Consider the following 15,071-nt stretch of genomic DNA (forward strand, 5'->3'; position numbering starts at 1 on the left):
AAGGGTAAGCATTTGAGTGCTGACTACCATATTTCATCAATTCTTAGACACATTTTCACATAGTTTATATCTTGGAAATCAGGACAGGTTATTCAAATATACTTATCAGCATTTTTGTTAGTGGTGCAAACAGTGGTGTATCTTACTCTCAGTGGCATCTTAGTTTAATGAAATACTGTATGCATCAGATACTGTCCTGAGCACTTTACTTGTATTAACTTAATAATTGCTACCGTTGTACAGACAAGGAAACTGAGGCATGGGTAAGTTTCATAACTTGCTGAAAGCCATGCATATCATGCAGGAGGGATTTAAAATAGTCTCCCTCCAGAGCCCATGCTCATCTGTACACTATGTCTCTAAGGCTGCAGAGCAGAGGGTGCCCTAACAGCACTGTTACATTATATATTATATATTATATTATATATTATATATTATATATTATATATTACATTATATATTATATATTACATTATATATTATATATTATTATATATTATGACAATCTTATAAATTGGTACTGCTTTCATTCTTATTTAATATCTGAGGGAAGTAAGTGTTTAAAAGAAGTTAAGTAAGGTGCGGTCACATTGTTGGTAAACAGCAAACAAGGACTTGGACCTTGGCCTGATCCAGTCTCTCTCTTACCAGCTAAATGGAAACAAAGTCTTTGAAAGGTAATCTTCTCTGTAAAAGGACAGGAAAGCAACATCCTAATTTCAGACAATTTTTATTTTTATTTAAAGAGGTATTTTATAAATGCTCTGTGAAAATACGTTAACTCTGCTATGACTAAATCCCCCAATGTATTTATTCTCTATACCAGGGAGAAAAAAAATTACGTTTATAAATTTGAACGTAATTATTACAAAAAAATTGCCAGGCACTGGGATTCTTGTTGTTCTATTTTGAAAGTCAACTACATATTAATTTTAATCAGATCTTATATCTTGATGATAGTTGGTGATAAACGCATCCTGGATTGGCTCCCTGGGGTCCCACACCACAAAGATGAAATTCAGTTGAACTAAAGGTGCTTATTAAATTCAAACATGTTTTAATTCATTGATTCTCCATTAATCACTTTATTAAAGACAATGCATCAATTTGTTTTTATCCTGATTATAGCAGTTTTAATATTACCTGATTTGCTGATCCTGGTACTAGATTTGCTACTTGTTCTTTCCTGTTCAAATATATTTCTGATTCATAGAGCTTCTAAGGGACTACTATTTTTAAGGTCATAAAGCCTTGTGTTTGTGTGGTAATTTTGTTTTCTAACCATTTTCAGAGGTTATTTTATTATATCCCAACAAGTACTCTGTGAGGTAGGTAAGGCCAATATTTAGAGCCTAGTTTTATACATGAGGAAACAGGCAAATAGAGGCTGAGTAACTTGGAAAGTTCACTGGCATAACTAGTACCAAACTTAGGGATGGAAAACTGGCCTTCATACTCAGGCCAACGTGTTAGGCATTTGAAAGGAGCTACATATAATGCCCACTTTTGCTAAACTCGGAATGAAATGAGAGGCAAATCCACTTGCCTAACATTTAACCAATAATCACTCATTGAGTTTTGGTGATACCAGGAGGAGTAAATAAAGTTTCCAATAGACTAACCATTAGAAAAGTTATGTAATAAAATCTTATAAATGGATTCACTGCTGTATCTTATCAAGAGGAGTTTTTGTTAGGAGAACCACACCAGGTATTAAGATTTGTGAGCTTCGGGCACAAATTTACAAAGGTAAGTCCGGGCTCACTCATCCACTCCAACTAGTTCAAAAGCATGGATTAAATGTAAAAGAGAAAGTGCACTTATAAGAGGAATTAGTGCAAATACACTAAAAATCCAAACTAGCATTTAGGTAGCCTAGACTTCTATACTTTCTTATCTACACCATGGCAGAGCTTTTATGAACATATTTTTGACAGCCCCTCAGGAATTCTCTGGGCCAGTGGTTCCCATGGTAGAGGGTGGGAGTGAGTTCTAGAAGGGGAGGGAGGCCAGAAAAAGGGACCACCCTACTGGGGAGTGTTTTGGAAATTTGTGGGGCCTTTTTTTTTGGTAGTTCTTCTAGTGTATAATCTTAAGATTTACATATTAAAAAACAATTTTAAAATTATAAATCACATTTCATATGTCTAGTGTATTAGGTTATTAGGTCAATTTTTAAAAATTATATATATAGGAAAATATATTATCTATGAATTTCATTAAAGGATAGTAAAGGAAACATCCAAAGTATCTGTGATATAAATGGGAAACTGGCTCTAGGGCGCTGCTCTAGATCAGGGTTCTCAAAGTATGGTCTATACATCAGTAGTATCAGCATCACCTGGGAACTTGTTGAAAATACAAATTCTTATTACTCCAGACTTACTGAATATGAAATTCTGGGGGTGTGGCCCAGCAATCTGTGTTTTACCAAGGTTTCCAGGAGATTCTGATTCTCAAGCTTGAGAACCACTGCTTAGACTAATGGTACCTGTAGTCACATGATTGTTAAAGGGACATGGAGGTTACATTTTCTGAAATGTAGTTTTCTGGCTTTTACACCCACGTTATGCTAATGGTTTCTTGGAATCTTTGATCTGGAAAGCAAAGTCATCATCTGGTTAACCACCCTAGGGAAGCGGGTGGGCCGGCACTGAGGGCTGCGTGCACGTTCTGTCACCTCACACCCCTCCAGCATTTACGTTTTAAAAATCTCTGCCTCAGCACAGGTCTTCTGTGCGCTAAACTGTTTTTACTTTATCTGCTGAGATTTTGCAGGTCTGGAGGTCACAAGGGGTCGGGATGGCATTATTGCTTATAAAAATTATTTACAAATTCACCCAGTATTTAGGGGGGGGACCCTGAGAAACATTAAGAAATTATAGTATTTCTGTCCAAAATTGGCAAAGAACTGTGCTGGGTTAAAATAAACATTACTAAAGAGTAAAGAGATTTGGAGTGAGAGGCATTGGAGATAGGGACGGGGAAGAGAGACAGAAAGAGAAAAAGAGAGAGGGAGGGAGGTGGGGTGAGAGAAACATTCAGAGATAAACTCAATTAGGGAGAGATGCACAAAGGGGTCTTCTGTTTGGGAGCAGACACGCACACACACACACACACTCACTGTGAAATAGTAACACTGTTGGTTAACCTTGCATCAGGATACCTGTTGAGAGCTGTACCTTAGGTCTTCCATTGGATGACAGAAATTTGCAACAGATTAGTAAATTAAGGACTTGAGTTTGATATTTAAATGAAGCTCTCAGTCTTCTAGACTTTGCTAGTAACAACATATTCTGTATTACCTGAAACTGTTTTTATTAATTAAATGTGTAGCTTAATGTTGTTGTTTTTAGAAGCAGTTATGAAAAACTATGGGGTTTTGTTTTTTTAAAATAGTGTACAATTGGATGTGACCAAAACTAAAGGTCAGAATATTTCCATAAGTTTTGAGTGAATACATACTATTGATCTAAATTAAAATTTGAAAAAGTAAAATGACTTTGAGAAATCTTTTCTTCTTTAAAAGATTACATTTGTACAGAAACTAAAAAAAGTTTTATGACAGAGCAATCACATTATCTTTTAAAGTAATGGAAGAAAATCAGAATCGTCTTATAAACACCTATGAAGAGTTACAATGACAAATATATTTCTATCTAAAACAGTGGACAGCACTGTACCATTTAAACAGGACACACCCTAAATTAAGGTTCTTTAAAAAGCCATGAACAGAGATACATGAAGATAGTCTCTCTACTTTTTAAAACTTTATCACTTTATGCCTGTATTTTCTGGAAAAATACTATTTCTTTTGATAATATAGCAGACCACTACCAAAAGATCTACATCACTTTACAACAAATAACTTAGATATTTTGTCTATTCCGTATTTAAGATTTTAATAATTTTCTGGATGAAAAGTATCAATCATAAAAATTAACCTTTGCAAAGTCTGTTTTCCCTTGTTACACCATACTGTAAACGCCTCTTGTTAAAGGCTGACAATAAGGTGACACATGACTGCCACCATGTGGGCAGTAAGACGATACAGATTTCAAAATCAAATAAACCTCAATTTAATGAGAATTACCATATTCTTTATTCTGAAATGCAATGGGAACAATGATAAATAAGGACGTTCGGTCCTCTTTGAGCTACATTATTCTATATCCATTAATGTGATGTTCATTTTTGGTACAAGTAGTTGGACACTGATACTGATAATATCAACTAGCAAAAGGCCATTTATGGAAATTATCTACAACCTTGCTACTCCAAGTATGTTCCATAGGCTAGTGGCATCTGTAATTACTTGGGAGCCTATTGGAGACGCAAAATCAGGCCTCACCTGAGACACCTGGAATCCAAATCAGCATTTTAACAAGATGCTGAGGATTTCCGTACACACTCAAGGCCAAGATGTCTTCATCTACACCTGGTGCCTAGTGTCTGGACCCTCACCCTTTACTGTACTTCCCACTCAATGTAGGGGCAGGTAACTTTTACCAAAAAGTCCAGAACGTTAAGAAAAGTATAGTTTGTTCTACTTGAATTACCTAACTTGACTTTCCCTTTGCAGATGTAGAAATCTATTTTATCTATTATTTGCTGAGGTTAAACTACTGGATTAACTCCACAATTCAGAGAAAAAATTTAAAACAAATATTCCAGAAAAAAGGGCTTATTTAGTTTCAGGAGAGATTAGAATATTTTATTTTGCCCAATCAGAGCCCTTCAGCATAAAGAGACATTCATATACATATATATGAACATTTTCCAGAAACATTAATTTATAATACATTATTTTAAAATACCAGCTTAACGGTATTTATTTACAAAAATATTTCATTACCTAATTTAAACCTTTTGCTGTGATGACAGTTGTAAAGTACAGGAATGCAAAATAACTACAAAGTTTAACACCTTTTTAGTGTTTGCAATAGTGCTCTTTTGTTTTTTGTTTTAAATGAAACAGTACACAGAGATGGGTTTTTTAATCATATTTAAAATGCATATTCCAGCAATCACCTTTGAGATAGTTACTGGACTGAGCAAGATTAAAAAAAAAAGTGCAGCAACTGAAAACTACCTGCATGTACAGTTTAATGTGTACACAAGCTCGAGCTCTATACCAACCATGCTTGCCCCTGAAGTGGACAATGTTAGAAAAACTTAATCTTGCTCTTTTTAATATTGTTTTTGGTGTTGCATTTACAATGAACCAATAGTATAACTAGAAAGCAAAATGTTTTTCTGGTTCTAACTACCACGTTAAGCAGAGGTCACACCTAAAGTATCACAGTACCATTTATTTACAAAAAAAATTTTTTAAAATTTAAAACATGATTTACCCTCTTTGCATTGCTCTCTATTGATATGTTAAATCTGTTTCCACCTCCTTAACATTGTCTTCAGTTGAAGAAAATTTAAACAACACAAAACACATTGCAAAAGTATAAAAAAAACCCCCAAACTCCCAAATAAATAGGATTCCATTGTCATTAGCCTATATCCATTTTAAATGCCTAAGCCAAACAACCTACAATAAATTAATACTGATTTATTTACAACTCATACAGTATAAAATTTTAATTTAAACTATAAGTCTCGTTGCGAAATATTGGCAGAACACAGTCACGATTTTTCTGATGCAAAGAGTGCAATGAAAAGAGCAATTTAATTACACGTAGCCCTGGACTACTGTACTCAATTTGTAAAGGAATTGTGCCTAATAATTTAAGACTGTGTTAGGAACTGAAGAAAGCAATGTTATAACCCTGATAATTGGGAAGTTATTAAAACCATTTAATTCAGCTGAGAAAGGTAAGCGAAAGTTTCCCCTTTGATTTTTGTTGGGGTTGTTACAACTATTTTCTGTCCACAGAAACTTTAAAACTTGTGGTAACAGTAAGATCATTAAGAGTCACAGGAAAAATCATCCCCATAGCACTTTCCAAGAAATTGATCAGAGTGATGAAAAGTATAATCAACAAAAGCTGTAAACAGTATCTTCACATTAATTTTCAAATGAAAAAAAAATAATTTTGGGGCATAAATTTCAATTCAAGAGAACAAACACCCTAAGAGGGAAAAGAAAAAAACGGAGGACACTTAAGATAGAGAAGTGCTCTTTTTCAAAGTAAGTACAGATTAAAAAGTCTAGGAATATTTGATCAAGTATCAAACTGATAAGGAACAAATTCTATAAACTACAAAATAAAAACCATCATTGACAAAAATACATAAACTCTGTTTTCATTTTTGGAAATTTATTTTTAAAAAAGGTAGAAGAAAATATCTGGAAAACTATTTTAAATATATATATATATTTAAAACAATAATTAAGGTAGGCATCCAACAGCAAGCTGCAGCTATTGAGAAAGATCTTGTAATTATTGTTGTGGGCATTTTCCCCAAAATAAAATTAATATTTGAAAATGCTCAATAGAGGGCTTCTTTTAAACCATAGTAATGATATCTTTCCTGTCATGTGTGAAGACTTTTGAATGATGTATGATTCTTTAAAATTAATTGTATCTCGATATGAGATACCAATATTTCTTATTATAAGCGTAAAACGTAACTTTTTGTATGGATAATATACATACTTTTTAAGTACTTTGACTTAAACTTAACAAGTTCACCATTTTTAAAATTAAAGTGTACATTTATAAAAATTCCATTTTAAAACTAAAAGTATATTCTCTAGCAGTATGTATAAATATAACATGTTACTGTATGATCTTAAAACAAATCTGAAAGTGTTGCAATAATTTAAGACCTAGAACGCTGAAACAAGCAGCAAATGATTTTACTATTTTTTTATCCTTGAAAACTATATAAAACCTTATTGAAGGTTTTAAAACTAAGATCATTTAATTGTTTCAGGTGCAGCTAGCAGCATATTCACAATTTTGGTATGTTTTATACATATGTTATCACTTGATTTGAACGGAGAAATGTGAATTAAATGATAATAAAAAGTTTTCATTACCTAAAAAACTGCAGAAAAAATTCAAGTTTAAAGTTCAGTGCTCTTTATTTTGCAAAAACAAATAAACAAAATCCCAAAAGTTAAAATGTAAAATAAATCTTTGCCACAAAAAATTTACCTTTGGATATAGCTTTTCTAATGTCACATGAGAAAATGCCTTAAGCAAAACATATATGGAATACAGAACTCAGGGTAAAACTTTGAAGTCCATGGTGTCTTTCACATATTTTTCCTTTCCTCAGCTGTTTTCTCATCACCCCCTGTAACCTAAAAGTATGTAACACTTTCAGACTTGTTTAAAACACATATCTACATGAAATAACTTCAGAGAAACCTACAATTAAAAAGTTCTAAGCAAAAGAAAATGCTTCTTTCTTTAAAGTACTGTACTTAATTAAATTGTAATATAGTACACATAACATAGACAATTAGCAGCACTTTTTCCCATCCATAAAAAAATCAAATTAAGAAGTTAGTAATAGCTCAGTTATATCTATAACCATTTTTGGAAACACTTTGTACAACTGAAATGCAAACCAAGGGAATTAAGATAATTGAAAACTTCAAATGATGTAATATACAGAAGTTGTCAGAATATAAGGTTTCAAATAACGTTCTAAGCAACTACATATGGATTTTAGTTTGAAGAGTGAAATGAACCAGGTATGTGGTACATATAGGGAAACCACTTCCTACTGACAAACTGCTAATCAGTGAACACTTCAGTGATTTGAGAGTCAAGGACACAGGCAACAAAGAATAATGTTTGAAGAAATGGAGGAAGCACACAAAAATCTTTCATTTTTCTAATATTTTCTATTTTGACTATTTTTTTAAATTTTTGGTTTGTTTTCCTGAAATCTTGGCTTGCTGGTGACTGTAACTTTTTGCGTTAGAAAAAAAATAGAGATGTTACCTCTCAAATTACAATAAATTCCCTGGGTTAGTTTATTACTGCAGACTGTCTCTTATCTACAGACTGAATCAAGTATAACTCTGAGAAGCTTATTTCCTATTTTCAAAAATACTTCAAGCTTTCTAATCCTAAGTGAGTTTCTAGTTTGCTGTGCATAATTTGTAGATTAATTTAAAAATGAAATAAAATAACTTGAAATATTAATTTAAGATTTTCTTATAAAATCCATCTCAGGTAAATGTATCTAACTTCTCTATTTGAAAATAATTACAAGATTGGTTCATTTTATATACAACAGGAAAAATGACAGTGATATAAAAATTAAGTTGATATACAATTAACACAAAATAACACAGCAAATTAAATAATTGGAGCTAATATGCCCTTACATATGAATGGGGAATCAACCAGTATATTACTTTACTTAGTGCTTCTCAACTTCAAATCTGTTAACTACTGATTTTATTGATGACATTCACAAAACTGTACCTTTAAAAAACGGCTTAATACTTCCTGTGACATATCATGGAACAATGGGTTTATTAGATAATATATGATACAAATTAAACAATTTGTAAACTGCTACATGTTCATCACATAGCTGACATTAACTAACAGAAATGTTACTCATAGGTACTTTCTACAAAGTCAAAAACTTTTGAGAATGACTATTTTTAAAATATTTCTTTTGGCTTGATCAGTTATCTCTATCACATATATTTAATCCCTTCCTAATGATATTTAAAGTAAATTTTAATGTAAACTTTCATATTCCATAGTGCACGTTATAAAATGTAAACATAAGAGCTTTATTAATGAAAAGAGTAAAGAGGAAAAATGCATAACAGACTGTGTGAAATTAAGGTGTTCTACAATATACCTTTAATGATCATATGGAATAGAAAAACAACCATCATGTTTGCTATCAATTTGTGCTCTGATTATCTCTTAATGACAAAAGAAAACTGTTTTGAACTATTTTTTATAGAAGAAAATATTTAAATTTCATTAATACTAAGTATAATGCTTCTATATTATTCGTCCTTTGTTGCTTTAAGAACAATCAGTAATAATCTCAGATGAGCCTGCAGAATGAGCTTACCTACTTCAGATCTACCCCATCATCTCTTTTCTGCCTATGTGCTATTCTAGGGACCAATCATTTATTGTCCACCGATGGTCTCATCTGCTTTATACTCCAATACAGGAATAATTTAGTTACCAAAATGCACATATTTTCCTTTCCTTTTGGCTTTTTAAAACCTTGAAAGGACATGAACAGTTTTACAGTATATTTCTACAGAAAATACTTTGTACGTCATCAGACTAGACTCTTACATAGATAATTATTGACAAAGGATGCTTGTGATTTTTTCCATGCGACAGCATGTGCACTAAGATTTAATTGGCTCATCACCTGAGTGTACTGGAACTGTTAGCAAGTAAAGGGCATATTAAAACGGGAGCTGAACATTTTACTGAAATAATGAAACATTTTTTTAAAGCAATTTTAATTAAATAATGCAAAGGTACATTGGGTTAAACATTTTATAAAAATTCAAGCAAAATTAAAAACTTAGCCAATTTCAACATTTCTACAAATTTAACCAGTAACTATTTTGGTCAAATCCACGTTTAGCTGAATTAATGAGAACAAGGACAAGGGACCTTGAAGTATTCTCCTCACCACAATGGAGGTTTTTCTCACTTTCCACACTGCATAGCCATTACATGGAAACTCCCAGAATCATGAGCAGTTCAGTCATGCTCTATACTTTTCTTTTCAATGAAAAGTGATGTATCGCCTTGTTTTGCTTTTGACAAAATATGGACTAAACACAAGTATACAATAACAAGAATCCAAGAGTAGCCCATACACAAGTCAACTATGTGTATGTTTTTATTATTTAAAGCCCACCATTCAGCTTATCTGTCTAAAGATATGGTAATAAACAGTTTGTGTCTTTTTCACTAATGATACTGATGACCAGCCAGTTGAAGGGAGGGAAAGTCCAAGACAGCCGTTTATAATTCAGTAAGTGACACAAATATAACTGTTTCAGCTTCAGGACTTCTGACTTATTGCCTCTTCCTCAAAGAGGTCAAACAATGATGGCAGATAACGACAGCACAGAATCTTTTGGCATGTGAAAGTTTAATACAGGACTGACCCAGGAAAAGTCCCTGCCACGTCTCCTCAACATCCCTCTGTTTCTTCATTTGTAACATGTGACCATCCTAGCTCCCAAACCGTCAACTCGTAGCTGGCCCACAGCACATACTCCACGTTGAGTGTGTGTGAACACTCCTCAGTTAAAGCCGCATGACTGAGGTCAAACAGTGCATGATTGTGCTAGGAAAGAACAGTATCCAGTGATGAACATCTCTTTAATGTTAACTTTCCTAAAGTGAAATCAATAAAATAAAAAAGGAAAATTCTTTTTCCTTCTGGCTGAAGTTGGACTTAGTTGGATTTCTGGTTGTCAGAACTGGTACCACTTCTTATCTTTGTATTTCAACATCATCTAAAGGGGAGAAAACACGAAAAACACGTTTTAAAAATGCCAGAATAACAACACTTACAACTAGTTGCTATACTTTTCCAAAACATGATATCATTCTGAAACATTCTCTCATTTTTATATTTAGTATTTATATGGAAAGCAGGAAGCAGGAACTGTTCCGTTTCAAGGAAAAAGGAATGCATCTATGAAGAACTAGCCTAGAAGGTCCTCACATTTCCTAAAGACATAAGTAAATTTTGGCTCAGTGCATTCTTTGGTGACCTAAGCTAATAACTTAAAAAATAAGGTAACTTTCAGTTCTCTAAAGTGAATTAAAAATAATGTTTAAAGAACCTGGAGAATGAAAGGCTGAAATTACTACTGCTGCCATCTACAGTTTACTGAGCACTTAACTCTGGGCCAGGCACTGTATAACATACCTTCTCTACATGATTTCACTTGGTCCTCACAACAACTCTTGTCTGTTAGGCATTATTAGTCTCCCTATTCTACAAATGAAGAAACTGAGGCTTATAGGGGTTAACCGTGGTAACACAATGGTGAAACTGGGATTTGAACCCATGTAGTCTAATTAAAAAACCCATGATCTTAACCACCTCAACGTACTGTCTTCCTTAGACTCTCAAATATGGCTCAGGAACGTTTGGTAGAAGGGAAGAGCAAACAGCTAGGGATTGAGCTCTTTGCTAAATATTTTGACTGTAGATATATCTGAGGTTAACTGAACTGTTATATGCCTTAGAGTTCACAGTCAGGGGCAGGGTTATGCCAACAAAAGGCCTGACCTAGACTGAAGGCACTAGCCTGTATCTGAGGTGTGTTGGCCTAGTACAAGGATGCACAAAAGATCTCTGAATCTCTCTGAAAGCCTGGACAAATCTCTCCCAAGTCAAGTTACCTCTCAAACATTCTAGGTGTCAACATTATTGAGCAAGGAAGAGATGACTTTTGACTGAAAAGTTTAAAGAAGAGCTATTACTGACAGAGTGGGTACTCAAATATAAAAATAACCTTAATATGGCTTCTTCAGGTAATACACTCAAAATGCCTTTGAGGGCTAGGCTAGGAACTAAATGTGTGAAGTAGCCCAGTAAAAAGCATCAAGGAGTGGCAGAACTGTGCGTCAAAATGAAGAACGTGTATTCCACCTGACGGCTTTTAAATTCAGTTTTTCAGGGGTACTATTCTGGCTAACAAAGTGTATTTGTAAGAAGGCCAGTTAGGGATCCGCTACTTTACAGCAGCTGTTTTTAAGCTCCACCACAACTTCCTAGTTCATCAAGATGAATTCGTTGCAAAAATGCACATTACTCCTCTGTGTGAACTGGTCTACAGACAGATTTAGTATTGTTTCACTGAATAAAAACATTGGCCAATTTCAGTTATTTAGATCTACCTAAAGAATCAAGAGGCAAATTATTTCCTTCTCTAGGAGAAGTTAGTAGTAGAATCTGAGGCATTTAGGAAAATTAGCTTTGTTGTTCTTATTGTATCCCCTAAGAAACCGTTTGCAAAGCCACTGGCTTTGTTTACAAAAAGCCTGAAGGTGAGTAGGTACCTTCAAAATTTATAAACTTCAGTAAGAGACCAAAGGCTACTGAGACATATTCTTGTAATGGTTCCCTCTGGCAGCAAATATTAGGAATTTGCAACCATACTGAGGATACGTGAAAATTCATATGTAGAAATACAACAGCTATAAAAATACAGTAATTTTCATACTTGCTTTACCTAGGCTTTTTGGCTTAAATATTTGACAGACATACCTCATGAGCATGTTTAGAAAATGAATCTGCACTGGATAACATAGCTGCAGTTCTTTCTTCCAGGTCACTAAGTTTCTGCCCTCTTTCATCTAGTGCCAACCTGGCTCGTGCTAATTCACCAACAACTCCAGATGCTGCTCCTTTCACGCCTTCGATGCCACCAGGGCCAGGGATATGCTGAGCAAGACTTCTTGAAGCCTTTCCCGAGGATGATTCTCCAACTGAATGATTTGATAAATGAAAGAGTAACCCAGAAAATGAAAATTTTTTACTAATAAAATCCTACTACCTGATAGCATTAGAACACACGTGATTGACAATATAATTGAAGTATTTATTTATTTTACTATATAATTACTTTTTTATTATGATTGTTTTAATAATTTGTAGATACTTTTCAAACATACAAAAACACAACGTACATTAATAAATATTCTGTTCTATACTAGTTCATATAATAGAACTTGAGCAAAAAAGTGACTGGTAATTATTTGTTGAAATGAATAATGGGTATACTGATACCACTTTAATAACAGTAAAAAAATCACTCTTAAGTGTCCAAAAAATTAAAGATAAATTAACTTAAAAATATTTAAATTCAAAGACATAGATTTAAATATACATATTTATTTTAGTTTATTTACACCATACTTTCTCTTACTTGAAGTACTATGCTTAGGCTTAGAAGAAAAATGTAGAATTTATTCAGTATTTCTTTTCAGTCTCCAAAAGTTGTAGATAACCACATCCCTTTCTTTCTATCCATTTATCTTGTCACTTACCAAATAGATCAACTTCTACTTTCAAAAGATCTCAGGAATTCATTGCTTCCTTTTCCTTTATAACCTAGACCCTCATCACCTAACACCTAGATAACTGCAAAAGTCTTAAAATACGTTAAAAACTGATGTCAGATTCCCTCTTTCTTCAGCATACATTTCTTTCTTTAGAAATGTAACTCATACCATAAAATTTGGCCCTGAACAATTCAGTAAATTTTAGTTTATTCAGAAGGTTGTGCAACTATCATCACTAATTCTCGAGCATTTTCATTACTCAAACACAAAACAAAACACCCAAACAAACCCATGATTATTAGCTGTCACTTTCCATTTCCTCCACTTCTCAGTCCTTGGCAACCAATAATCCACTCTCTGTCTCCATAAATTTTCCTGCTCTGAACACTTCATACAAATGATTCACACACTGTGTGGATTTGTGTCTGGCTTCTTTCACTTAATGTCAAGATTCAACCATATTGTAGCATGTATCAGTACTTCATCCTTTTTAATAACTGAATAATATTCCATTGTATGGATATGGATATATGACATTTTGTTTACCTGTTCATCAGTTGATGGACATTTGAGTTGTTTTCTTTTTTTGGCTACTATGAATAATGCTGCTATGAACACTTGTACAAGTTTTTGTGTGAACATGTGTTTTCAATTCTCTTGGGTATATACTTAGTAGTGGAATTGTTGGGTCATATAACTTTATGTTTAACTTCTTGAGGAACTGCCAGAGTTTTCCAAAGAGGTTACATTATTATTTTCTTTATTTTATTTCCACCAGCAACTTGTGAGGGTTTCGATTTCTCCATATCCTTGAGAAGATTCGTTACTGTACATCTTTTTGATTACAACCATCCTAGTAAACGTGAAGTGGTATTTCATTGTGGTTTTGATTTGCATTTCTCTAATGACAAAGATATTGAGCATCTTTTTGTGTGTTTATTGGCCATTTGTATATTTTCTTTGGAGAAAAGTCTATTCAAACCCTTTGCCCATTTAAAAATTGGGCTATTCGGTTTTTTATTGTTGAGTTGTAAGAATTTTTTAATACTCGACATTAGACTCTTATCAGATACCAGACTATCTTTTTTGACTTTTAATTCTGATGAAATCCAATTTATCTATTTTTTTTCTTTGGTTGCTTATGATTTAGGTGTCATATCTGAGAAACCATTGCCTAATCTAAGGTCACAAAGATTTATACTTAGGTTTTCTTCTAAGAGTTTTATAGTTTTAGCTCTTACATTGAGGTCTCTGTTCCACTCTGAGTTAATTTTTGTGTATGGTGTGAGGTCGGGGTCCAATCCATTCTTTTGCATGTGGATATCCATTGTCCCAACACCATCTGTCAAAAAGACCACTCTTTCACCATTGAAGTTTCTTAGTATCCTTGTAGAAAATCAATTGACCATACATGTATGGGCTTACTTCTGGACTCTCAATTCTATTCCATTAGTCTATGTATCTACCCTAATGCCAATACCACACTCTCTTGATGATTACAGCTTTGTAGCAACTTTGGAAATCAAAATGTGTGAGTCCTATATCTTCTTTCTTCTTTTCAGAAAAAATTGTGTGTGTGGCTATTTTGGATCCTTTCCATTTCCATATGAATCTTAGGAACAACTTGTTTCTTTCTTCAAAAAACCAGCTTGGACTTTGACAGGGACTGTGTTGAATGTATAGATCAACCTGGGGAGTACTGCCATCTTAGCAATGTTAAATATTCCAATCCATGAACGTAAGATATTAATCCATTTATTTATGTCTTAATTTCTTTAAATGATGTTCGAAGTTTTTAGTATATGTTTTAGTATATGTTTTCCATATGTTTAGTATATGTTTTAGTATTTTTTCTTTTTGATGCTATTATAAATGAAATTGTTGGCTTAATTTAATTTTTGGTTTGTTCATTGCTAGTGTACAGAAATGCAATCAATTCTTTATATGGATCTTGTATCCTAAAATCTTGCTGAACTTGTTTATTGGCTAGAATGTGTTTTAAAAAACTTTTTAATTTAAAAAATTTTTTGGTCACGCAGTGCAGTTTGTGGGATCTTAGTTCCCTGACCA

At 33.3% G+C, this 15,071-nt stretch overlaps 1 protein-coding gene across 7 annotated transcripts in view; it reads right to left on the bottom strand.

The window, feature by feature from the left end:
* Window positions 1–8,739: 8,739 nt before the first annotated feature.
* Window positions 8,740–15,071, bottom strand: part of STXBP5 (syntaxin binding protein 5) — a 165,864-nt gene continuing 159,532 nt past the window's right edge. For 5 of the 7 annotated variants that reach the window (XM_059941041.1, XM_059941039.1, XM_059941044.1 and 2 more), the window contains 2 exons: window positions 12,205–12,425; window positions 8,741–10,438 (listed from right to left, as the gene is read on the bottom strand). In XM_059941041.1, coding sequence (XP_059797024.1) covers window positions 10,397–10,438; window positions 12,205–12,425 — 263 coding nt within the window. In that variant the 3' untranslated portion in view covers window positions 8,741–10,396. Of the gene's footprint in view, window positions 10,439–12,204; window positions 12,426–14,242; window positions 14,344–15,071 lie in introns of those variants that run through there. The other 2 variants (XM_059941045.1, XM_059941042.1) reach the window with 2 other exon arrangements.

The sequence above is a fragment of the Balaenoptera ricei genome, chromosome 12, assembly GCF_028023285.1.
Source record: "Balaenoptera ricei isolate mBalRic1 chromosome 12, mBalRic1.hap2, whole genome shotgun sequence".
In the NCBI taxonomy this organism is placed as follows: domain Eukaryota; kingdom Metazoa; phylum Chordata; class Mammalia; order Artiodactyla; family Balaenopteridae; genus Balaenoptera; species Balaenoptera ricei.